This window comes from Bombus vancouverensis, chromosome 4 (assembly GCF_051014615.1).
Source record: "Bombus vancouverensis nearcticus chromosome 4, iyBomVanc1_principal, whole genome shotgun sequence".
In the NCBI taxonomy this organism is placed as follows: Eukaryota; Metazoa; Arthropoda; class Insecta; order Hymenoptera; family Apidae; genus Bombus; species Bombus vancouverensis.
Window position 1 is genome coordinate 16,007,819 of NC_134914.1, and position 27,672 is coordinate 16,035,490.

At 36.5% G+C, this 27,672-nt stretch overlaps 1 protein-coding gene across 8 annotated transcripts in view; it reads left to right on the forward strand.

Annotated features, from left to right (window-relative positions):
- Mp (collagen XV/XVIII-type protein multiplexin) overlaps window positions 1-27,672 on the forward strand; it is a 344,778-nt gene that overhangs the window by 161,926 nt on the left and 155,180 nt on the right. The window contains exon 1 of one of the 8 annotated variants that reach the window (XM_076617750.1): window positions 22,904-24,300. The exons of the other annotated variants lie outside the window; for them this stretch is intronic. Coding sequence (XP_076473865.1) covers window positions 24,109-24,300 — 192 coding nt within the window. The 5' untranslated portion in view covers window positions 22,904-24,108. Of the gene's footprint in view, window positions 1-22,903; window positions 24,301-27,672 lie in introns of those variants that run through there. 8 annotated transcript variants of the gene reach the window in all.

Below are 27,672 nucleotides of genomic sequence, written 5' to 3' on the forward strand. Positions count from 1 at the left end.
CCCTTTCCGCTTGTACCGCCAGTTACCAACCACCCTATATATGAATTTATAGAAGTAATCGCGGTCCAGAGAAATTTTCAATGGAAATTTCTTCGACTTCTCTCTTTTTCTTAATAGCAGAACCTTGGGATTTTCTGCTTTAGGATCTCGGTAAAATTACCAACTGCGAATATGTTAAAACAAGCTAACGCTGCTTATCGAAGAAACTCGTAAAACGCTGGCATCTGTGGCGAGAATGCTTCCATTAATTCTCGGAATAATGTTTGCACTGCAAGCGAGGGAAAAGATTGTTCGAGATCGTAGAATCGAGCGAAATTTCCTTCTGTCTCTTGATATATCTCGTAAATTTACGTGGAATATTCTATTCCTAGAATTTTGAAATTTAATTACAAAGTTACGAATAAATAGGTCTGTAACGATTTTAAAATACGATATCTCACAGCTTCTTCCTGATTTGACAGTCATCAATAAAAAATAATTTCATCTGATTTAATTATCTATGACTTCTCATTTCCTAAACTAAATAACTTGTCAATACTGTTTTCAAATTTTGATTGAAGAACTAAAAGAAAATACGGATGTTGATATAAAATCTAGATCTCTAGAAGGATCTATAGGTGAAACTTCTAGAAATGGAACAGGTGTTAGCGGCGATATATTGTTACTGAATGGAGTTATCTTGAAGACAACCATCGCAATGTAAAATGATATTTTAGAAGTAAAATGTCATGACGTTAGTCCCTGTAGTTTTTCACCACATTTGATTCGCAGATCGCTGTGGTAAAATTTTTAAAGAAGTAGCAAGTATTATCTTTTCTCATTAACTTGTAAATTTTGATGAAATTTAAGCAGTTTCTGAAAATCGTAGAATTTATTTGGGGCTTTGAGGTAAAGAATCGACTATTAACTTAACTATTAATTAGAAGTTAAGCATAACTTTTATGCAATTAATAGATACTTCACGTAGATCGTAATACTTTACTATAAAATGTAGTTAATTGAAATGCAAGTTTATTTCGCGTAGTGAAGAAAGTGAAGTCGACGACGATAAAAATTTTTCAAAAATGTTACCCTAGAAAAGGTTACAAAAAAAAAAAAAAAAGAAAGCATAAGAGGCAGACGAACGATCGAATAAAAATGTAATTACCTTGACTAGCTATTAGTTTATAAAGTAGCGCAACGAGGTTTGAGCTATTAATGAAAATTCAACGGACTCGCGAAGTCTCCGTCTAGAATTTGATTTTAACTTGTTAAAATTTAATTCTCTTGTTCTCGTAGCACCAGCCTGCTCTTCTACTTTTTTTCAAAGCATATCTAACCATAATAATGCGTTTAAACCGGACTATCAAATTTTATTCGATCTTCAAGTGCTTTAAGAATTACAAAGAAAATGTACATTACTTACGGTAACGAATAAAAGAAATTTAAAACACGATAATTTTACAAAACTAAAGGTAATCCATTTTTTTCATCATTTTCACTCATTTTATCATCCAAATTTTCGTCGTTGTTGTTCACTTCGGCAGACAATAAATCTTTAACGTCCGAATTCTATATAAATAAAACTTCTTGTTACACAAATCACTTTTCATCTTCTAGTAGTACAAAATTCTGCTTGAATATATGTAATACAATTTATAATAATATCCTCGGCATATTAATCATACTCGTACAAGACAGGAGTTACGAATAGATGTAATTCAAGTTGCAGAATAGATGAAGGTTGTCAGACTATTAAAACACGACCAGCACGAAAGTTAGCCATATACGCAAGTAGCAATTTTTAACTTGCTCTTGTCTAGCGCAATGTGCGAAAAAACGGGAATAGTTTCAAGCCAACTGTCCATATGCAACAACGGGAAATATGAAAGGGAAAAATAATGGGAATTCTGAATTTCTGTAGTGTATTCGAAGTTGTGTGATTTGTACATTGTGTGTAGCATCCTGAATTAACAACTGCGTTCCCTGCATCGACAGGTGTCCATCTAAAAACAACAAACAATAGATATCTTGTTTCTTTTCGATCGACTGGAACGCAATCGTAATTTGCATCATAACGCGCTGTTTGACTCACAAAAATGGAAATAAAAATAATCAACGAATAAATAGTTGAAAAAAATCGAATAAAATACGTATAATTTTAATCGGTCATATTATTGATACATTGTGTATTATCGAATGGACATTTTCGTTGTACGTTACGCGCTGTTTGACTCACAAAAATAGAAATAAAAATAATCATCGAATAAATAGTTGAAAAAAATCGAATAAAATACGTATAATTTTAATCGGTCATATTATCGATGCATTGTGTATTATCGAATGAACATTTTCATTGTACGTTAATACACAGTTTTAATTCGGTGAGTATACAATTAGCAGAGCTTTGGTTTAGTGCTGTTTACTTATTGTTTTGAGATATTGATAGATTTTATACAGGATTTCGGACCAGTAAAATTAATGAGGGATAACGATACTTTCAAAGTTTGAAATAACACGAGATATAGCGTACAGGTACGTGAAATGACATAATCCTTTATTTATTATTCCGATGTGTCAGCTGTCGATTGGGGAAGGGCCGAAACATCCACTTTGCATTATTCAACATGCAATTCCATCAGTTGAATCAAACGATTCCCTAACACGACGTAAATATACATCTGCCGGAGTTAAATAGCATATTTTAGGAAGGAGAATAAATTGATAATAAATATCTTCCTTTTTCATGTCTAGCCGTGCAATCGTAATGAATTCATATGGACTCGTACGATATCAGAAAAACGTATCAATCCATTTGGGGGGAAAGCTTTTTCGAAAAATGTTCAACCGTCGAAAACGAAAAACAATTTACTTCGCTCGAGTTTTTCATTGCAGCTACAATAGTCTTTTTAGCTGTCGATGAAACTTGTCATTGTGAATACGATATTGATATCCAACGATTCGATATTACCCGAATACATTTCCAATTTCGTCGATTATGAAACGAAGCAGTTCATGGTATGAGCTTATTTATAGACAGTATGGAAAAAATGAATTTCTGCCAACACCTATCGGCACGAAACGATCATTTTCGCAGCCAGTTGCTCGATATTCGCGAAATAAATATAGTATTTCTCATTTTTTTTTTAGCCCATCATGATGAAAGCTCTGTAGCATATTTTACTTTTGTTACGCGTTCGACTACTTCTATTCGATCGTTGTGCTACGATGAAAATATAAAATATTTTTGGAGAAAATAGATATGAACGTTCAACTTGTCGTGAATCAGTCAAAACCTAAGAATTTCAATTAATAGCAAACCTTCATAAACTCCATGAACATTATGAACATCCAATGAATAATTTTCTAAGAAACAAGTAACACTTTAAAGCGTGTCCATGTAACATATATGTGATATCTACCAATTACTAATTAAACTTCTTCAATTGGAACACTAGACCAATAATGTTGCAAAAATCAAGCAACGATGCCACAACACAACACGTAACATCCACGTACGGTTTATTGACATACATCGATCCACAAAGTGAGTATCCTTGACTATCGCGGACTAATTACGACTCCGCAATACCAATTAACGATTAAGCTGCACGAACTCGAGTCGATAATCTTTCAAGTATAAGCAATAACCTTGGAAAAAGCCGGATGACAGTTTTACAACATAAATAACGATTCCGCATGTAACATGCATGTAAAATCCCTGGACACGCATCAATCAACCAAATCAACATCCGCTGTGTCCCAAAAACCCATCATACCTCTCACACCTCCCCGCTCGCGCCCATAAAAAAAAAGAAAATAAATAAATTTCCACGCGAACATCACATTCTCAAAAAAGAAAAAAAGAGAACCTGCTCCCGGTTGCAAATTCACGCGAAACTCGTTGAACGAGGATTTTACGATACGCACGCTACGCTAACGAGCGAGGTGCGCCACTCTGAATTGACAGCTGTCGATCCGGAAGACGCGGTCCTAGGGCAGAAGAAGAGTGCGAACGCGCGCGTGTACACTACTGCACACGTGAGTTTCTGTACTCGGCCATATACAAAGCTCCACTCGTGACTCGTGCCACTCTCGACCGAGGGCAGGCGTTTTTTCAACGAAGCCACTCCGAGTTCGTTCGTTCTCCCTTGGTGTTTCCTCGCGTCTCGCCTCGGAATGATAAATTTTTTGATGTACCGTCGACGACGCTACTCCAAAGAGAAAGAGAGAAAGAGAAAGAGGGAAAGGGAGAACACTTCAGAATGGATTTTCAATTACTCGTGTCTGCGCGCGTACCGTGCCGCGTACTGCTACGTCGTAAAATCGAGTTATCGCGCGCCGTGACAGCCGGCTCGTTTACGCTCGATGGCGCGCGAGATGGCCCTGAATGGGAAATCATTGTTAAGAGGATTGTAATTGAATATCGCGAGGAATTCCACGCGTACAGAAGTCGCGCTGAAAGCGACCACTATTCTACCAGCCTGTTTCAGGGGAATAAACGTTTCCCAGGCCTCGTAGAAACGCGCTGCCTCTGAATCGTTGTTTATCGGTGGCATTCGACTAGGCGGAATTTATTCGCTCACTAGTTAACTCGCATTCTTTCTTTCTTTATTCGATTGCACTTTGTTTCGTCTGCTTTGCCACAGGCTAGGATTCTCGTAATTCTTGACAATTTTCCGCGTTCTCTGGTTTCGCTCGCGTGGAAACGACCGAGAGCCAACTTAACACGTTACCGGTATAGGGCGGATTTAATGATCGCGATTGTGGAGCTAGGTGTTAGGTTCTTGCACACGATACGTGTTTCTTTCTTCTTCTTTTTTCTTTTCTTTTCTCTTTTTTCTTTTTTTTTTTGTAAACTGAAATTTTAAACACACAGTTTCCTTGGAATATTTTATTATGAGATTTAATCGGAACAATTCGCACGTGATTTTATGCATATATAATAGTTTCCTCAATGATTGAATTGATTTTCGTATTTCAATATGAATGGTTCTTTCATACGTGTAAAACGGTCCACAAGGTGTCAATAATTTACTGATATCGAAGAGAAGTTTGTTTGTTAGTTTGAAATGAAAATTTCTCTCGGGCAAAGAGTTAAAGTATTAATAAAAAGATTAAGAGAAATGATTAATTTTTACAAATGATTTCCATTTCATTAATAACATTTACTCCTCGCCTTTCAAAATTTTCAAACGACATTCTTTCTTCATACAAAACATATATTCATATATATGTGTCGGTGATAGTAAAAATGGCCCAATTCATGAATCTAAAAATGCTTCGTTTTGCATTGCATCTGTTTATATTACAACAATCTGAAAAATATCACTTTTGCAAACTAGTAGAGATAGATCCTCTAGTAGTAGACATTGAGTTGGTTGTTGCGTTGTTCAACGGAATTCGGCTCATGCGTCAAACGCAAAACATTGAATAATAATCGCTGGTACGTATAACAAATTTGAAAAGACCAGAATAAAAATTGGAAAACATAGAAATATCGATATCAGCGGTAAAGGGGAATTATCTCGTATCGGGCGACATTGCTAAGCGAAACGATGGAAATAATTCGATTGGGATGGTGTCGCGACGAAGTTCTCAACGAAATCATGCGTTATGTATAGAACCGCGATGTCGAAGCGCTTAGAACCGCATGTTGTCGCATGTTGAGCTGCCTCGTAGTCATAGTACACGGTATGCTGAATGCATTCATGTCGAAAAGTGCATTATAGCGAGAATAGCGACTCGCAGTCGTTGGCTCGGCGAAGTTGTAACTAGAGCGTAACCTCGTTTAAGTTGCAAGATATAACGGTTCACCGGGAGTTATCAATTAGGACGAGTGCCAATTCGCTGTTTTTCCAACGACTTTTAACTTTTATACGTGTTCCTTTGATTCTTCGAGCGATCGCGTTTTACTTTTACGCGAAACAGTAACAGATGTTATTACTGGCGAGGACGGAAATAAATTGCTCGAACGGTTGTTCAATGAGAGGCGATGTACCGTGTTTTATAATGATAACGTCGCTACAGAATTTGTTCATTTTATTTGCAAACTATAACTGGAAGAATCATAAAAGTTTGAAAATCTACAATTTAAAGGAAACATTTACAAACAAACAATTTAAAGGAGTACGCTTTCTTAAAGATACTCCTAGTTTTCGGTTTTAAAAATCGACTCGTCGATCAATTCCAACGATATGATGATTCACTTTCCATGCGTCGAATCGAGATCGACAATCGAGATTCTGAAGAACTTTTTTTGAGAAAAATAGGCAGATCACCGTTAATGGCAGAGAATCGTTAAACGAGTGTACGGCATTGACTTAATTTCAAACTTTGATCTTTTGTTACTCGTTTATGGAATTATTTACGTTTTATTGGTTCAACTTAACGCTATTATGTTTGTTATCAGTTCGGTATTAAATTAAATCGCATTGCTGCTAATCATTCGCCCTCTGTTCTCTCCTCGTCTCTGTTTCACTTTCACTTTCACTTTCCGTTACAACGGGGCCACGATTTTCCGGCAATTTCGCCGCAAATAACCACACCGCGTTGCGGTTCCGCAGATGGAGCACTCAAACGCGGTATTTTGCTCGGTTTAAACTTCGAATCCCTGTACACGCCTACGAAAAGTCGTGGTTACGTGATTTTGGCTACAAGAAATATAAACGAACGTTGGTATTTACAAAGAGTATGCATAAAACGTCTGATATCGCTGAACACGAATTTGAAATTCGTGCAAAAATTTCGTTTCGTTGCTGCGAGATTGGAAATTCCTGATCCCGTTAGAGGTGAAACATCGAAACACGATTTTATTAACAGAGGATACAAATTTTATTGAGTAATTCTTACTCGTCCATCTGAATAAATAATTCACTTTTGCGGTGAATCTTATCAGATATTTCAAAACTGATACGCTTCAACTGCGGTTTTTATTCAAATTCATACTTTTGCAAACACAGATAAAGAATTACAAGTCGAAGGGATATACGCGGTATTTCTGATATTTTAGATACTTTTGCGTTTCTGTACGTTCTCGTATATTTTTGCCATAAACATTTGGAATGCTTCGCAATAAAACTGCAGACGTCCATCGAGCGTTTCACATTGAGAAATTGAAAAACGTTTCTTGTTCAATTCCCTGAAAACAAATTTCTCTTCTTATTTCTTCCTCTCCGGTTCGATTATGTTACGTGTTTTTTCCACACACTGCAATAAACACCATTCTCACGTTAATTGTTACAAATTACAGGCAGCCGAGAGAAAAAATTTCGCAATTTGCCGAACTGTAACGCGATTCAATGCGTTGCGCGTGTTGACCTATGACCTGCCCGGCTATGAGTCTCAGGGGCATTGCCTCGCCGTGAGAGAGATTATTCCTCATCGTTAAAGAAATAAGTTAGAGTGAAAAGCAGCTACGTTCGAAATGAAATCTCGAGCGAAATTTATATTTGACGAGAGGTAGCAATGTAGCCAAAGGATAAAAATGGGTTGAACTCGTGGTCCCAACTACCTCCGACCAAACGAACGCGATGAGAGGTAAGCGAGCGTGGATCACGGCGTGGTTTAAACGCGCTAGCAATTGCGTTCGTTATTATTGAATCGTTCGCATACAGTACAGCCAGCATATATACACTTGCCACAGAAAATTTTTCTGAATATAAAATATTATTATATGTATTATGTGTAACTTTTTAAAATTTTGTAAGCGCTGTAACGAGGCATGACTATGATTGTTACAATAGCAATATTTAAAATCAATGCGGAATTTTAATAAATTAAAGAACAGAGAAAAATAATTGTAAAATTTACTTGGAAATTTATGATTACTTACACCGTCTTTTTGCATTAAATAAATTTACAGAAATACATAATTTGTTTTATGCCAAATTAAATACCAATTATATATTTAGATAATCAAATTGAGATATTTAGCAAAAGTGGAGTTGATCAAACCGGCTTCTGAAAGAGCAGATGTGTCTTGTTTGTATATGGTTACAGTGAAATAATAAAGCGAAAGAATTAAAGTTTGTTTAAAATAAAATAAAATAAAATGAGCAGAGCTACATATGTACGTGGATATATAAAAATCTAATTAGGTAAATTTGATAATAAACTCAGTATAAATCTAGTAATCTAGAAAATCTACTAATTTCTACTTTACGATTAAAATCTATGATAAAAAATTGGTTTACGAAAAAAATAAAAGGAAGTTTTTTTGAGCTGGAATCTTTTTAAGGGGCTCGAGATGTATCGACGGTCATAGACACGAAAGATAACGATGGAAAAAGCTTTTCCCGATCTCGATGCTTTTTCGATGACATGACTAGATCGAGCTCGTTCGAACTTTTCAATTTCCGCGGTGTTACACTGTAGCATTGACTTCTCTCCTGAAAGGCTGGAAAGACGAGAGGAGGATAAAAAAGAGGAGTCAGACGAAATTTCGAGTCTTTTGGCAACGATCGAAGCGAATGTTACCTCTTTTATATCGACGGAATCTTTTACGCGTCATAAACGAATTGTGAACTGCTTCAAACGAAGAAAATTGAAGTGTTCGGAAACTTACTGTAAGCGATTGAAACGATTACGATCTCTCAACGAAATGTTAGATGAAATGCTACGTAAATTAGAAGATATAAAATTCTATAGCATTCTTTCAACTGTATTTTTCTCGACAATGTTATGTTATTCCGATAATCTTAATTTCACCCCAGTAATTTGATAATTAATCTATCAACGTCGAATTTAGAAAATTCTTTCTCCTTGTCATTTTTAATAACTTTAATGCCTTACAATTACTTTGGCAATTACTTGGCAATACTTTGGCATATTCAAACGATCGAAAGTTCATTTCTTAAAAATTTAAGAGATCGATGAAATTACCCGAAATTACTTTTTCTCAACTTCATAAAAAAAAAAAAAATACTTTCGCCCGCTCGCGTTTTTCCCTCTTCATCGCGGCCATTAAAACTTATTTTTCGTTTATCGCCGCGTCGTTGTGTAACGTTTTTCTCTGACGTTGTATTATTTTGCTAACGCCTGTACCGGCGAATTAATTAAACCTGTAGTTTAACTCGTTTACGCATTCATGAGTTCCGTTGCTCGTTCTCCTTTATATTTTCGAAGCGCAACGCGGTAATTAGTAATAAACAACGCGTTGTTAAATCAGATACTGATCTAATAGGCCCATCCAATTTAATTTTTAACCGAGGGTTGGCCGCATTATTAAAACGCGCCCTTGGAAAACTCCGAGTTGAAGATATGCCTTTATTATTAAACGCTTAGCGCTTATAGTAAATTGCTAAATTTCTCTAGCGCTATTAATATCTGATACCATGTACCTGATGGTTAATTGTGGTTTAATGGAAATAACATTTAAGTCGCTATCAAAGCGTCGTATCTACGCGCGAACGATGTAATAATCTCTAATAATTGCCGCTTATTAATTACCACAAGGTAACGCGTCAAAATATAGATTTTCGTATTTTACTCATATTAAGTTGAGATGTTTCAACACATATTCGTGAACTGGGTGAAAGACACTTTTCTATATGTAGAAGAAAATCGTTACAATTCGACTATTATTAATTTTTAGGGAAACAATCTCAGAAATTTCACACATACAGGTGAATATTATCGTCATTATGAAAAGATATCCAGCGAATACTAAGCAGTTTGAAAATATGATACGTTTATCTGTTCGCTTTGTGAATTTTCTAAAACAATTGCAGAATATTATTTTAAAATATTGTCGAAATTTTCGCCTGAAAATAAATATTACCGCCTTCTTTCCTTCAAATCGCTTTATCTAGATACTGCAGCAAAATATAGATCAAAAACTAGTCTTAGTAATTCCTGGGGAAGGCCAAAGTTTCCCCGTTCCAAACTGGCGAATTTTTCTTCGCTAATAGGAAACGCGATAACGATCGCCTTTCCGTCCCCATAACTTACAACCCACGAAATATCGGTTGTGGGAGTTCCATTCTACCACCAACTCCGACCATAGCGTAAAGAAGTAAGATCTTTTATAGTAATGAAAAAGTAACGAGTATCGAAGCCAACGATTAACTTGTATACTTATTTATTGCTAGTTATAGTTTTTTATGTGTTAAGAAAATAATAGATAATCGAAATTAAAACAATAATAGCGAAGATTAAATCAAATTTAGTGTTTTTCTTGTGTGCAAAGTTTTACAAAATTACACTTGAAATATCCTTTAAGCTAAGCGTTTGCGATCCAAGTACCTTAACACTTTTTTTTGTAGAGAATTAGAAAGTGGATCGAATGATTAATAAACAATTATAGAGCTCCATTTAAAACAGGAACGTAATTGCACTTTGCCAATGCGTCGTTGCATATCAAACAAAAGTGAAAACCTACGAACATAAATCGTATCATGCCATTCAATTTTTATTCTCTACGATTTTCATTTATCTTCAACGAAATCGCAACTACATTACAATCCGTCCCAGTTGCATGGTTCACCACGCATAATATTCTGTGTATTTAATAATTTACGTGTACATATTAAACGATAGTTCTAGCATTAAAAAATCAGATCTAACAAATAATTTGCAAGTAGCCCTCGTTAGAATAAACACACATATGATCACACGCGCGTACGGAATATCCAGAGATAATTAAAAAGCAAGTAGCACGCGAGTAGGCGATGAATTTTTCGCCGATTTGCCGACAGAAGATTTCCCAGGTGTGAGTGGATATCTCGGTCAGCAATGGACTGTATGAACGTTCTTCTCGACAGCGCACTCGATGCTCCCGGTCACGAATTTTCCACCTCGTCTTCGTCGTTGCTGTCTCCTGGATCTTCTTAATTAAAGCGGACATTAGTCGAGGTTGACGTAATTATTTCGTTTTGCCGGTGAACATGTGACCGCGTCACGACTGCTCATTTTTCAGTGCGATTAAAACCGTTAAAACTGTTATATCACGATAATTTTAACGATCCAACGGACGTCATGATTTTTTTGATAGAAATTACGGAATTTGTTGCGTCATGAGATTCGAAAAGAGCTGCAAGGAATTTTTCTCTTTAAAGAAGTAACGTTGATTGAGTAGGTTGTGTCTTGTAATTTTAATTGGCATAGTTTTTTTAATTTTGAGTAAGATAGACTTGTTTTATACTATAATATAACCTTAATTAGAGTATGTTGAAGGGTTTTATAGGTTTTGAAGAATGTATTTAATGTTTTACGAATTACCTCGCTTGTGCTTCAACCCGCTTCACATAATATCAGGTTGTCCGAAAAGTGTCTTTCTTTTACGACAAAGACCCGTCTTTTACAACAACGCATCTTTATACAAACATGAAACCTAATCTGTCGAACGTCGTAATCTTTATCTTGATAGAACAAATTGAATCGTTCGTAATTCGATGAAATAATATAAAATGGAAAATGTTGTGCATCCATTAGTTCCTTATGAAACGAAAGAAACTTTTTAGACGACCTAATATTTTAAAAGCTAGCGCACACAAATTAATTCTTCTAAAAGAAAGAGAATACGAAAATAGAGCTATTTCTTCCTGTAAATTTATAGCAGGATCTTTAATTCATAAAGGAATTCGATATTCGCTGATGGTATCCTGGAAGATATTCAGCAAGTTCTTCTCTGGGTGATAGGTACTTAAAAACAACGATGTAATTATGTGTTTTTTACGAGTGATAGTAAAATAACAGCTGAAGTGTTCTAGTCCTTCGATTATTAATTGACCAATCGTGAGATAAATTAGATACAAACAGATTATTAAATTAGTACAGCTTATAAAAGACTAAAACGGAAATGAAAATTGCATCGATATTCTAAATAATGCAAATTAAAAATAGGACGACACAGTATTAATGATACGACAGCAGCCGGACATATATATGATATGCTATTATATAAATATTCAAGTAGATAATACTGTACTAAGATAAAACGAAGGCGGGCAAATTATAATTTCATCACCAACGTGAAATTGATTTTCTCGGCTTTAAGCGCCGCTAAATAGAAGCTGGCGAAATTTTCAAATATCAAACTGCCATGATTCGTAATTACAAAACTTGATAAAATATGTAGGATAGAATGTTTCCGCTCTTTCTACCAAATTCATTCAATTTCTATCGAGTTCATTAAATTCAGACATCGAATAAATTTACACTTATCGGGCTTTGACTTCGAAAAATAACACTGCTACTTGATTACAGAATTGACGAAATTTACCAATTAATTTCCGCTTTCCTATCGATCCGAGAGAAACAGGCTTCTTAATTTCTTCTTCGAAGCTACCTCATGCCCAAGAGTCGTGTGAAATAACGAAATTATTGATAAAACGAACGATCCTATCGTGAAGTCTCTTCCTTTCTCTCTTCCTCTTTCTCAGAAGGCACGCGAATTTTTCAAATAATTCGCGTTTCACCAGACACGGATCAAAGGCATCGTGCGCGATCCTCTTTTTCGACGTTTCGTGAGTAATATGAATCTTTAAAGGCGCAATATTCCTGGGCCGGAGAAACGACAAGGAAAGAATCAAGAACGAATATTGTGTTAGCGAGCAGGGCCTCGTGTTTTGTCAGCACCCAGTAGATACAGAATTTAATTTCCTTTCCCCCGGGTTATCTTTGTTTCATAGCAGCCGTCGTTTGTACCTGATTGCCTTTTCGCCTTCAGAAATTTTTGCGAACCTTTAAAAAGCGGTCATCGTGTATTTTTGAAAGGAGCAGTGACCGCTGCTCGTGAAAATTCAAGAGGGTTCGTCCGCTATGATCGTTCGGTTCTCCCAGTGTATGTCAGGGTTCAAGATTGTTTGAATAAAATATTTCAAAATATATCACAACTTTTAAATAATACAGCGCGTTGTTTGGTTTATAAATCGTTTGGATTAATTCTATGTGTCTTAAAAGAAATAACTTTTCTATGAATTATTGCATTATCTGATGCGTCGAGTAAAATAACTCGTTATTTTACTATTTGGAAATGTTTAAGCATATTTAAACTCGTAATTAATTAGAAAATATAATTTTAGTAATCTTTAGGTCGATGTAGACGGAATATTTGCAATAAAATCCACGGTGAGATGTACGATTATATACAGAAATGATAATTCTGAAATGAATTGTTTAATATAATTTAATGTTACATTGACAATAAACGACTGAAAATGTCGCGAAAATAATATACAATATTAACATACACGATATAATACGATACCACATGTTCAGCATATAATTTTGGTAATTTTGCGGATTCATCAGTAATTAAATACGAAATTACTAATTTATTTTCGGCAACCATACTGTGAGCATAATCGCTCCTAAAACCTAAAATCACATTAAATTTCCAATGCGTTTGTTACATCAAATACTTGTGTAAACTTGTGTATTTTTAAGGAAGTATATAAACTAGCGGCAAACGAGGATAATAAACAATTCTAAACGAAATGCAAATGCAATTTTAACATTAAGATTACCAAGACCTTTTTCCGCAATAATTTGGCGATAAATAACATTGTTCGAGACCATAGTCTCGAGAGGATCGCAAATTGTTCGAGACCCTGGACTCGATAGGGTGTACCAGCAAAGATTATTTATCAATTTATCACAACAAGACCTACAAAGATTATTTGCCAGTACGAAAACATCGTTAGATTTATTTTACCTGCACTGTATATAAACTGAACGCGTTTGATGCGTTGAGACGTTTCTGATTTTTTAATTTGAAAGTTAGTTCGACGATAAGTCTCAATGAACAAAGTGTCGATTCGTCCGAGAAAAAGATCTGATGACAGGTCGAACGAGACACGTTGGCGCCAGTAAGACGCGCCGATTGATCATCTAAATATTTTTGAATTTACTAGAATGGTTGATTTACTGTGATTGATAATTCTCCTTCTGCAAGTGACCACTCCTACGCTATCGGCACTCGAAGGGTCTTACCTAGCGACTGTTGCAAACAACCCCCATGAACCCTCATATATCCTTATGAAGCACTCTGACTGAACCAATACATGCTAGAATGGAAAGCTAAAAAAGGATAAAGTCCCAGGTCCCTGTCTATTACAGGCAACTGATAATTTCTTAAGCGATAGAATAAGCGTTCAATAACTTTGCAAGGATACCGTTCCTAGGAGAGTTAGAATTTCTTGGGCTTATAAACGTAAACGTGTAAAGGTATGAAAATATAGATATATAGAAATATCAATGTATAAGGATATATATAGACACGTAAAGCTATAAATGGATAAGAAGATGAAAACATAAATCCAGAATATGAGACGAACGTGAGAAGTTTCGACTCGGTGTATAAAATTTCGTTTCGTACAATAAAACGCGAAGGATCTCAGCACCGAACAAACATTATAGTTTTAGCGTGTGTTACAATTACGTGACATAGTGTAACATAAAAAAGAATCAACGGATGAGCTGTAATAAAATGATCCGAAGAATGCGTAAAATCCATATAAATCGAGTTTTGCATCCGCGTGATTGTCTGCGAAGATAACGTCCGGTTTTGAAAAGTGGAGCGACTGTCGACGTGATATCTACGATCTCGCACGTACGTACGAGGATCGGTGGAGGAAGCCGAGCCGAGTGCATTTTTCTCCCGAGGGAAACGCCGGGAAATTATCGATGGCCGAAACAAGAGGATATCGACGTTCGAAACGGAGCAGAGCAGGGAAATATATGTGGCTCACGTTCGCGATGGAGGATGCGCGAGCGGTTAAAAGTAAGGAATGGAGACGAGAGCAGAAGGGGATGAGAAAAGAAATGGAGCAGTAAAAAGGAGAAAGGAGCACGAGAAAAGAAGGACCCGATGCTGCTGCAGAAGGAGACGAGAGCAAGCGCGGGTGCATGCCTTGCGTTTGAATGACGAGAACAGGATGAGGTAAAAGATAAACGCAAGGAGAGTAAGAAGGAGAAAGAATGAAAAAAGGAGGGTCTCTCGTGTAATGAAGGGACGGGGTTTCACCCCGCGTTTTGTTTCGCCTGTGATTCGCCTTCTATGAACTCTCGCCGGCCTTTCACTCGGCTGAAAACGAGCTACCTGAGGATATTCTAGGAGAAAAAGCCGGACGATGGACGACTGAGAGTGGGAAGAAAAAAAAAAGAAAGAAAAGGAGAGTGGAAAGTTGGCGAGCCGTGGAGAGGAAAAGGGCCAGCTGGAGGGCAGGGGGATCGAATTAACGAGCGAAATCGTATGAACTTCTGGCTGTTTACTTTTGTGAATTAAAAGCAGTCGAAGCGCAAAAAGCTCATGGAAACCGTGGAAACTCGTTTATCTTCCGCTTTTCGCCTTCTTTCTTCTCCTCTGTACCCGTCTTTGTTCTCCGCTTTTTTCGTTATTAAAATATACCTAGAATAAAAACGAGTGAAACGCGCCGGGTTGGGGTTGGGAAAAAAGCGAAGGGGGAATTGAAGTAAAGCAAGAAGATATTGTTAGGCGATAGCGCGGAGACGCGCGTGAACAAATTGCCGGAAGAGCAACGGAGGAAAAAGCATCCGCTACGAACGGTGTTTACCGGAAGAGATAGAAAAACAGAGGAAGTTGTCGTCGTGGCAATGGTCACGCTCGTGGTCCGCCCTGCTTCGGGCGGAACACGTTCATTTGCATACCTCTTCGACCGACTTGCGCTTTGAATTTTTCAAGTCTCCTCTCGCCGGCCACCAACCTTCCACTGGTTACGTGGAACGTGGAACCGTGTCCGGGTTTGGAAAGCTTCCGAACCAATAGAAATATAATGATAAGGCACTCTCGACGCTTGAAAATGCGGCCACGTAGAAACCATCTCTTATGACTTTTGCCCTTTCCAATGCGTATCGATAGTGCGGTCACATATGCCAAGAATTTGTGTCTCTTCGAGAGTACAACGGGGCCCCCGTTATCAGAACAAATAGAGAGACAAAATTGTTCGGACAGTGAAATTTTCAGATAATACAACGATCACTTTTCTGATATGAAATTTCATTTAGTCGAATACAAGTTAAGATTAATTGGCAGATTCTTCGAATATTTATGAATCTCGTATCTTCTTGACCGCTAAGTCACGTAATCTTTCAACGTAAGTAACTGCATAGAACTACGTTCCTTTTATATTTCGAACCATCGAAACTCTTTTCCGAACGCCACGAATGCTTCGATACGAGAAGACGCCTCTCCATTACCACTTTCGTTTGCTGTTCCATTTGCGTAAAATCTTCGTTATTATCATTTTTGTCCCAATGAAACCATTTCATTACATCGGTATGTTTAAGATTATCCTACTGTTGCCATCTGAGGAATCTATGTGCTTCAGATGATTCTCAACGTGTTTGATGTTTTTGTCTTTTGGTGTCTGTGATTCTGGCTTTTCACATCTACGTCACTTTTTTAATTATGCCGTATTTTGTTTCGATAATTACAACGTTATTAGTTTCGTAATACATTTTTATAATCAGAATTCATTCGTTCGAACGAAGGAAAGAATGCGTGTAATGAAGCACAGCACATATTTGAAACGAAAGAAGGCATCCGTTATTGGTAAATAGATTTCATGTTCGGATAAGGGAGCCCCTATTGTATTTTGTAATTTCCATATACATTTTTAGATTTGTTTCAAACTTTATCAGCGTCATCATGATACTTGTGATTCATGAGATTTTAAAATGTTTTGTATAACACAAGATATTCATAAAATTTTTCTATGATAAATGCACAAGTACATTCGCGACTCACTGCATGCAAAAAGGAAATGAATCTTCATATATACATTCGGTAGTTTAAAATGTGGAAGTTCGAAATAATTGGTTTGAAACCAGCCCATAAAATACATAACTCGACGAAACTTTCATCTCCGGAGTTTTATACGTCTGTGCAATATATTGTTCTTCTTGAAGAGAGGAAAAGATAATGTTACAATCGGAGTCCGTAATATTGGAAGAAACTTATTGCGTGTAAATGTTCTTTTTCTGTTCGTACAGCGCGCATTTCAAGTAATATTGAAACGATATCGATTACTTTAAGTGGCGCTGCGTTGTTTGTGCTTTTAATACGATTTCGTGATCGACGATCATCACGTACCTCTTAACTTTCAATTTATGTTTTATAAAACGAGATATCGCTTTTACCGCGAAATCGAACGATGTGTCGATAAATGTAAAAACAAGTACGCAGATTTGAAAAGTGATATTTCATACTGCGTTAAAGTAAACAGAAATAATAACATTTCTAGACATTCTGAAGTTACGAAATCGTGATACTCGATCTGTCAAGTCTTAAATTACGAAATTATAATATTTAATCTAACTACTTTAAAACTACTAGCTACCAACATCTTCTCTTTACCTAATCACAATATTTTTCTCACTTTGTTCGGGAATATCTTTTCAAACGTATTTTAAAAAATCTTTTCTAAGATTTACTTAGCATCTCTATAAATCGATGCTGAAAGTTTCAAAAGATAGAAATAGAATGCTGCAACATACGCGTCGAAGCTTCGACAGAATAGAGGCACGAACACATTTTTCGATCTAAAACATTGCAACAGAAACTCAATTATCGTGACCAAAATTGGGGGAAAAAAATGCACGAACGTGACAATTTTCCCTCTCTTCATTATTTGCGGCATAACGGTTCCAAAGTGAATTACACCTGATACGACCAAATTTCCGCGGAATTTTTCCTCGAATTTCAGCGCAAAATCTCTGTTTGAATTCCTTTTTATAGAAGCTGTCGAAAATATGCGAACGTTAACGCAAAAATCCGCGATCCAATGCATTAATTGCTCGTCTTAGGGCTAGAATTGTTTGTAACGTATACCTAAATATTCTATATTCAACATGTATAGATAATCGTAATTAAAAAAATTTTACGAGTAGGTGATAAGACTCTGTAAGACAAAATAACTAATTGCGTAAATTGTGTCGGAAGTTTTAATCCTAACTCTAAAATATTAGCCACTATTGGATCGATAAGTATAACGACGCTTAAAGATCTTTATTTATATTCATAAAATAAATGAAGATTTTATAATTCGATTACTTGATTAGAAAATACATTTGATATCTGAATATTCTTTACAATATTTATTAGGCGAAACAACTTTTTAACCAACTTCTATTTTTTCACTATATTCATTAAAATATGAATTTGCAACGAACATCCTAGTCTAATGATTCTTCTTCTTCTTCTAGGTAACATTCGTTAGTATAATTCGAATACTAATTTAAATATCTCTAAATTATGTATATTCTCGAATATGGAATCAACAACGACGAGAACTTGGGCACTGAATTGCGGGCGATTATATAACAGTTTGAATTAATAATATTCGTTCGGTGAATCAGTCGTGATTCTGAAACTGTGAGAAGAAGCGTCACGCGCTATCCAGCCAGCCTTCCGGTGGCTTTCCAATGTTGAATGATGGTGAACCGATATGGCCGCGGTAAACGAATCACCGTCGTGCTCCTCTTTGATTCAGCTTCTGCTTTGACAATACTCCCGTTTCAGATTTTCAGGTCGTGATCCGTAGTAATTTGCGGACTTACGAGGTGATTTGTGTGCAGAAATTGTCCGGTTATTGTTGAGAATAGAATAGAATAGAATAGAATGTTAAAAGCGGGACATGATTTAGACCTTTTCGATGGGATCTCGTTTACGTGAGGTATTCTTCAGCTGTAACTTGTCGAAACTTAAATTTTTGCAAGTATTGCAAATATTAGTAATAATAATTGTTATTTAATTGAAAAAAATTACACATGGAAAACGTAAGATGTAACGAAAAATGAATATAGCTTTTTATAAACGTGATAATATCTCAACTATGCTAACCTACACATTCCGGATAATAAAAGAAGAACGTTGAATTAACCCCTTAACCTACAACTACGGGTATAGCCCGTAGTACGATGATCGGGCCAAATATAATATATAATACAATATATAATAGCCTGTTTATGTTTTCGGACCAAAATTCTCGAACGTAAATCGTAGGTTAAGGGGTTAAGACGGAAAATTAAATATTTAATAAGTATCATCAAGTACAATGGAATTTAATGTAATTTAATAGGATGCTCTTGCCCTGTTATTTAAATTCGATACAATTGATTTAATCTAAGATAGATATTATAGGAAATATAATTCCAAATAGATTAAAAGTTTTATGGATAATGTTGAAAGCTATCGAAATATTTTTAGAACATAAAGTATTGAATCTGAATATCAATCGTGTTTAGACACGACGCGTTTCATGCTTTTTTTATTCTACCAGTGAATATGAGAAATGGTAACGAATATGGAAAAATGTTTTACAATGCAGAATTTGCTAAAAGAATGGTAATAATCCTATTGATCAGTACGTATATTCCAGTAATAAGATAATATGATCCCTGAAATTAAATTTACCCGCGATGAAGTAACAAAATTCGATTAAAAAGTTGTTATTATCAATATAGAAATTGAACAGCATTTAATATTTGACGTTGCCGAGTAATCGTATCGCGTAAATCGTAGTTTATTTCTGAAAGAAAAATCAATTAAACATTTCAATGAAATCACTATAAATATACAAACTTTGAAAATTAATCATTCAGAATTAAAATTATTGCGGATGCTTCTGCTCATAATTTTATTATATTACATGTAAAATGGCATACAGTATGCATTTAAAATACATATCCTCAAATAACAATAATTCGAGGTTTTTCTCCGAATGTCTCAAATATTCTTCCACTGTTTATCCACGATTATTTAAAAAATTATTTAACGATTAAATCAACGTACACTTTGTACATTATTTACACTTAATTCTCATGAATTTACGACACAGGGACGAATCAGCGTGGTCGAAATTCAACCTGGTCCAAATAGCCTAATGCGTTCCTCATTTTCATTACGTCCTTCGATACCGGCCGCATTAACATTCGCGACCGCGTTCGCCCGTGCATTTTACCGTGTAAAATGAAAATAGCGTTGCCTGCTAACGGACGAGGTTCGTCGAATGAAAATGCTGTTACTGTGTGACCGCGATAACACCCGGGAAAATTGATCCCAGTGTTTAAGATCCAACACGTCCCGCCGTGATTCCATGCCGCTAATTCGCGTTTAGTTCGTGGTGTTTCGCGCCCTGCAATTTTCAGCGCGCAAGGGATGTTCTACTAACCGAATGGCGTTTCCTTCGATTTGACGAAGCGAACTGTTAATCGTGAACGAATTAAGAAGACGATTTTTGTTTTTCAATCTTGGAGATATCTCAGAGAATTGTTCGTGAGAATCGTTCAAAAGGCAAATCGATTCTGTTATTAAAATATTCTTCCAGCTAAACATTCTGATAGAAAATATTCTTCTTCTTTTTATCTTATGATCTTATAGGTATCTTACAAATATTTTATTATTAACGATAAAGAATAAAGAATTCTTCCTTTATATTCGTCTATGAAATATCTTTTCTTTACAACCAAAGTTTTCAATATCGTATTTATTCCCGTGAAAAAGTTTCGCGAAGATCTACCAAAAGACTGTGAAAGCTGCTACTATCGCACATTTTTATAACTGAATCTCGTCCAATAAGATGCAGTTTGTCCACGGATTTACGGATCAAATTCTCGACAGCAAACTAATATTTCCAGCAACATTATAACATCTTGTTGCATCTTATATTTCGATAGTTATAACGTACATATATTTCAGCTACCTGGGATTTGTAGAGCCAAATTATATGATTTATAGAACCACGCCATATGATCTATACAATTCTCGGATCAATCTAATACTTGCGAAGCTAAGGACATTCGAACGAAAGAAACTTTCAGATAGAATATTGGAAAATTGTGCCCAGAAGTTTTACATACCCTTTCGTAGACGAAGAAGCGAAGGATGTAGAGATTTATTTGTGACTCGTATCGTAGAAACTTACAAATACGTATACAAGGAACTCGAATTTTTTTCTACCATTTTCAGATGGAAAATATATCAATTTGTCTAGAATATTTGTAAGTTCGAGAGCAAAAGTGAAAGAATTACAAAGCTTCGACTTTACGCTAAAGTTTTTCTTTATCTATCGAAATAACAGTGTGATTGACAGGTAAAAAATTCGAAGATCGTGGTATGTCTGAAAAGGAAGATGTAATTTGTCAGAAATATAACTTTTGTAAATGGAGGATATATTTTTCTCTAGGTAGATAAAAAATGGAAGGATTATTAAAAAACTTTCTTTAAAGAAGATTTATCTTCATTAACGCCTCGAAGTATATCCCTATTAGCGAATGCACTTGGCAAGTTATCAATTTTATTCGCTAAGACCACAATGTTGATTAATTAGTAAAGAGAATAGCGATTCTTCGAGCAATTAAATTCTCATTCTAGGACAGTTTACGTCGATGGCCAACTTCTGTAAAGAACAAGCAATTTACCAAATTATATCGTCTCATTATATTCTGGCCGTAGTAGCCGTCGAACTTTCGATACACAAATTGAAAATTAACTTCGTTACTTTTATTAAAGTTAGGGATAGTCTAACTTTCAATTAAAAATCTCTAGAATTTGTTTACAATTAACATCCTTCCTGCGTTTACATAACTTTCATAAAGTGGAAAATCAAACGAGTAACTTAATGACCATAGAAAGTTTCAAAACTGAGCGACATAAAGAACGATGTATCGTTGCCAACGTATTAAAAAATATCTAGTACAAAAGTTTCTGATATCAAAATCCTCGAATGTCAGTTTTATAACCTTCTTTTATCCCCAACTGTATACATAATATCAAATTGGTATTTTGCATCGTGTACAAAACATTGTGCACAACGACGATCAATAATGATAATCATTGCAAACCATACTCTATAGGAAATGTTCGCGTCTCGAATATTTACCGCTGGAAGCATTAATTCTGTGTCAAACATTCACCGCAAACATCCACCAATCCGACCACAATTTTCCACGCTGACAAAACTTCTCTAAACATCGTAAATCCTTCGCTCACGTAGCTTTTGATTCATCGAGAATGGTCCTATTTTCTCGCAACAATCCACCGAGACGTGTCTTTGAAGCTGCATCGAAAGGTCTCTCGAATCCCTATTAACTCTGCAGTCGGAAAATTCGTGACGTCTGGTTGTTTTCATAACATCTAGGAAAGTGACTTTCCACGGCGATTAGAGGCCGCCTGAATCGACGGCGGTGCAGTCCAAGAGAGGCAGGTCTGAAAGGCCACGGTGAAACGAGGACGACGAGGAGTGGGAACACGAACGAGGGATCGAAGATCGTTGAAGAGAGTCTTCCGAGGCTTCTCGTTTCCGGAGGCCTCGTTAAACGAATCCTCGAACGGCCGAGGGCAACCGTGTAATATAGAAGGTATTCTCCGGTGTATCTCGTTGCTGAAACAATTCCCCGGAGAAGTTTATTGTTGATTATTCAGACGAATTTATCGGAACTCGTTGTTGTTGACCCCTCGCGACCGTTAAACTTGTTGATCCGCGCAAGTGTGCATCGTGTTTCGCTGGGAGCCACGGTAGAACGCCATCGAACGTTTCTTCCTTCGCGTCGGAATGAATACGAATTCGACGTAGGATAGAAAAGGCAAAAGAAAAAAAAAGAGCACGTTGTTACTCGGAACGGGAAACTCTGTGTCTGCTCTTGTGATCGCTCGAGCCTCAAGTGCTTGGAGAACACGGCTGTTTCCGAGAGAGGTTGCTCCGGGACAGAGGAGAACCGATGTGGAGGGATAAGGTTTTGTTTATTGAGTCTATAAGAAGGTTGTTGGAGTTTCGTGCGCCGGGAAACCTGTTTCTTCGTAAGGCTTTCTCGTCACGGGAGGGAAATTTATGGAATTGAAAAAATGTCTGACGCGTCTCGATATCTTGCACGCGTATAGTAGCGTTTCCTCGGAAGAAGGTTGGGCGAAGCTAGTTTAACGCGTTGAAGTCGCAAAGAACCGTAAGAAAAAGAAGTTTCAATTGTTATACTCGGATCAGTATTAAGAATCTTCCCCGTGACGAAAAATTAGAAGAACGATCAGAAACTGAAACGTACACGAAAGTTACGGAAAAGAGCCATCGCAAGATTATCGGATAGACAGGTACGAAGAGGATCGCTTTAATGCGTAACCATCGGCTGTCGCGAGTGTATACCGGGTGCACCGTACGAAGTAGAGTGCTCGACGAAATTACGAAGGAGCGGGGTTACGAAGGACGACGTTAAGGAATTCGAAGAAGAGCGAGTCCCTCGTCGACCAAGTTCTCGAAAGCGTGTTAAACTTGTTGACCTCTTCCAACTCCGTAGAGGGTTGAGCCGTAGTGGAATCGTGGTATCCGCGGTGAGCGATATATCCTGGAGAAATTTCCGTAATTCGTCGCGAAATTTCCGAAAGCGAAACCGGACGTGTGACAAGCGATCGAGATAGTACGTTGGGGAAAGTTGAGTCAAGCTCGGAAAGTGCGAGACATGGACGGAGGACTGACGAGTTCCTGCTAAACATAGGACCGACCAAACGCAACGAGGCAAACGGAGTCCTCTTCTTCATCCTCTTCGAGCGAGGTTTCCAAAGAGAATTCTTGGAGCGGAAGCTGAATCGAAGGAACATCGAATCGAACGGCGAACGGGATCTCCGAAAGAAAGAGAAAGAAATTTGAAACAGCGGTCCGAGAGAAAACCTCGAAGCGTTGATGGTGGTGGTTAGAGGCGAGGCTGTGGAAGATCGTACGATCGATCTTGGAAAATCGAGCCAGGAGAACGAGTCACATTCTGCCAGATGACTTTAAGGAGGGTGCACGAGGACTCGGCTGACACGTCGTCGATATTCGAGTACGAGGACGTGATAAAGTTATAATAACAGCGGCAGCCTTAGTTGAAAATCGTTGTCGGCACTGATGTATGGCCGTATGAGAGAGGAATATTCTAGTTAGTCCCCGCTCCTATTCCCCTAAAAGAAGAAACAAAGAGAGAGATATATATTCATATACCTAGATATATTATATATATACATAAATGATATATTGATGTTAATCGAAGTTATTAATTGATTGATCGTTTTCCATCTGGTTAGACTGGTTGGAAACTGTTCGTTGAAATATTCGGATTAACCGATTCGGTGTTGGCAAAGTGTTGGTGAACGAGTAAGATACCCAAAGGAAGGGGAGATAGTCCGAAAGACGAGGAAAAATGGCAATGGTAATATCGCCCCGTAGCAAAATCGTGACTCTGTCGTTGTTGATCGGTATCATTACGCTAGTGGCGTTGATAATCACGGGTGTGATCGGTATATGGCACAAGAGCGAGAAACCGACGAAACCGGGGACGAAGATGGTCAGCAGCAAGCTTCAACAGATCACCGGCTACACTGCCACTAAACATGTGAGTAGAAACTTCCTTTTCGTGGCGGCCACGTGCCCTGCGCTGAATTCTCGCGCATTTTTTACGGTAGGTCGATTTCATTGGTTTATTATTGAATGATGTTTATCGATGTGGTGACATTTGCCGATTCAGAGTATCAATTATATGCGAGTGTCGTTATCAATTTTATAATATATCGCGAGTACGTGTATAATTAAGGAAAATGTATATTTCTTACACTGTAATACAGGTAGGGAAAATTATTTAAAATATATTTAGACGAAATTTGAAATTTTAAGAGCGATATCATCGAATCTTTGCGGGAATCTTTGCTTTTAAATCGTTTGAATAGCTCTGTGAAGTAAAGTGCATTCGAAGATCGATTTTCTAATGTAAATAATAGAGTGGTAAAAGTATCAAGACGGCTGCTGGGTATGATATGAAATATAATAAAGCATTTCAATTTTATAAATATTAATTTCAATGTTAATTATATATGCATGTTTATGAAATTCGATATCTCTTCATTAAAATAAATAAATCACCGCCATTTCGTTTATATTTTCATTTCTGTTTGTAGTTTTTCTATTATTGTTAATAACTCGTTAACTAATTAATCGTATCGAACGATGTACTGGAATTATAATATATGGCATGTAAAACGATATTAAATGAACACATTGAGTATTTTTAATTAATTTGCATTTTACGCGGAACTGATATTGTTCCGTTCGTCGTGTAACTTTCATTTTGTATCAGTGATACGAAAGAAAAAACTATTCGAAAAGAAGATGGTTACTCTTAAAACTTACGTAAGAAACAAGCTTGACAAATAATCTAAATTAGATTTACTTAAAGAGATGAACGTTTCCATAGACCCCAACCAAATTTATTATTTTCAGTGATGTCCACGAGTGATTACGAGGTTCATTTCTCGTGATACTCGAGCGATCCATCGCTGTGCGTTGTTAATCTTTTTCGCTTAAAAATTCCGGAAATTTGTATCTTGATTCCTAATCCGATCTCTGCCGCTTTAGCCTGATGCAAGGCGATTCGCGCAATTCGACCATGTACAATCCAGTTAAAGTTGCATCACCTACGTAATCGTTAATGCGTTCCTTCATGGTCTTGTTACGCTCGCAGACGTTACAACGAAGTTAAGGATTTTCGACAACAAGAACAAAGTTTTATGACATTCTTCGGAGGAATCGGGCCAAAGCGAATACTTTTTGTAATTTTTTTACCGCAGTTTAAGCAGGTATTTTTAAATCCCGAATTCCTATCTTGATGTTATATATATAGTTTCATTTCTTACTTCTATCTTTTTACTTTTAATATTTTAAATTAATGAATTTTTTAACAAACATAGTCTGTCGTATTTTCTTAATTTTTTTGACGCGTAGATTGAAACTAATTGATAGTCGTAGCATTAATGATCGCAATAGCGATTTTTAATAAATGAAAGACACGTAAATAATCCTCATAAATAATCCACCGCAGGATCGATCCGTCTAATGTGAATAAAGAACGGGCTGGCTCAACGTAGCCGTAGTAATTCGAAAAATTAATCAAGAGTCGATCGATCGAGTAAACTTGGAAGTTGGTTCTATACCGGCGAACGTCTCGCGGCGGCGCTTACAAATGGCCGTCGGCCATCGGCATTCGAATACATAAAACACCGAGAGGTTGCCAGCAGTATTATTTATCACTATGGGGCACGTTGGAATTCCAACCACGGCTCCATCCAGGGAATACCGATATTTCTATGAAACGAAGGAAAATCAGGAAAACGCGGGAAAATTCGTTCTCGAACGCGGTGGAAACGTCCGCGTGTCTACGAGACTCGCGACACATTCCACGTCCGCGTAAATCTCCGTGGTGGTTACACGAGACACGGCTCGTAAGATTCGCTCATGCATATTAATAATGTTCGATGTAAACTACGAACGACGCCTGGCAACTTTGTAATCGCATCACGGCGAAGACCACCGGTAGGGTAATACCGTTGTCGCGAAACAGCATTATTTTTCGATCAGCACGCGAACTGCGACCTGATCCTTCACGCTCATGGACCACGTTCCCGGAAGCTTCTCCACGCGAAACGTAGACTCGTGCCGAGTCGAGCAACGAATATTGGAAATTAGTTTTGATGGAAGGGTGCAGAAAGTGGCTTAGAGTTACGTCCAAGATGCGCTTTGGTTCGCACCGTTTTTATGGTGAGTTGGATATTGTATGTAATGCACTTTTATATATATGCTATCTATGCGATGAATTGGATCGTAGAGTTAACGAAGTTACGATAAATACCAAAGAAGAATCTCAGTTGTATGAAAAAAGAGTACACAGTAAGAGATAAATTAGTATCGAGTATTGGTAAAGATTTCTGATTGATTTCCAACACGCCAATCTTGCGTAACTCGTCTATCGAGTGAATTGTTTATTTTAATACGAGGGTTGTGCGAGTATAGAGTAAATTTTCCAATTTTTCTCAAGTTCTGTGATATCGAAATTCGCTCTTCTTTGGTTTTCTTCTTAACGTAATTAGAATCGATCGTTCGAAATTAACGTTGATTTCTAACAAGTAAAAGTTGATTTTATGAAAAATAAAGTAGCACAGAGTTTCGATAGAGATGATTAAATAGAGAATAAGCTTTATATTTGTTCCATGGTTGGGGACTTGTTTTTTTTTTTTTTTTTAACTAAAATCAAAGTTACGAAGTTAAATTTATAGATACGTAGTATTCAGTGCATGTAATTACTTTTGCATAGTAAACAGATCTTTCAATATTTAAACACAAATCCTCTTTCAAAACATCGATTAAATCGAAAAAATCGAATAAACATAAGCCGATAACCAAAAGCAGTACTTTTATATATTTTGAATAAATGTTTTATCTGCAAATAAGTAGAAACGTAAATATTTTTTATTTTTTTTTTTGTTTATCACATAGGATACATTTTCATTTACATAGTTTTCATGTTATTCCAATTTTTACAATTTCATATTTCTTTTACGCTGATATTTGAAGAACGCTAAGTGATACGGTCTATCCTTTGTACATGCGATACTTTTACTATAATTATACTAAATTTCATATAATCCTTTATTGTATAATGTTTAGTCACAAGTAAAGATATTATATAAAATATGGCTTTATTGTTGTATATATTACTATAAAATATTATGAAAGAAAGTTGTGTTATTTTAACGTTGAAAGTACCAATGTTAATTTAAAGCATTAATTAAAATCCGATTCACATTTTGACTATTCATATGAATTCGTAGACGCATATTAATAGTACGAGCAAAAGACATTAATCGCAATGTTGAAAAGACGGTATAACGAACGATCCTGCACCCTTGTATCGCACGAATAAATTTTCCATGATTTA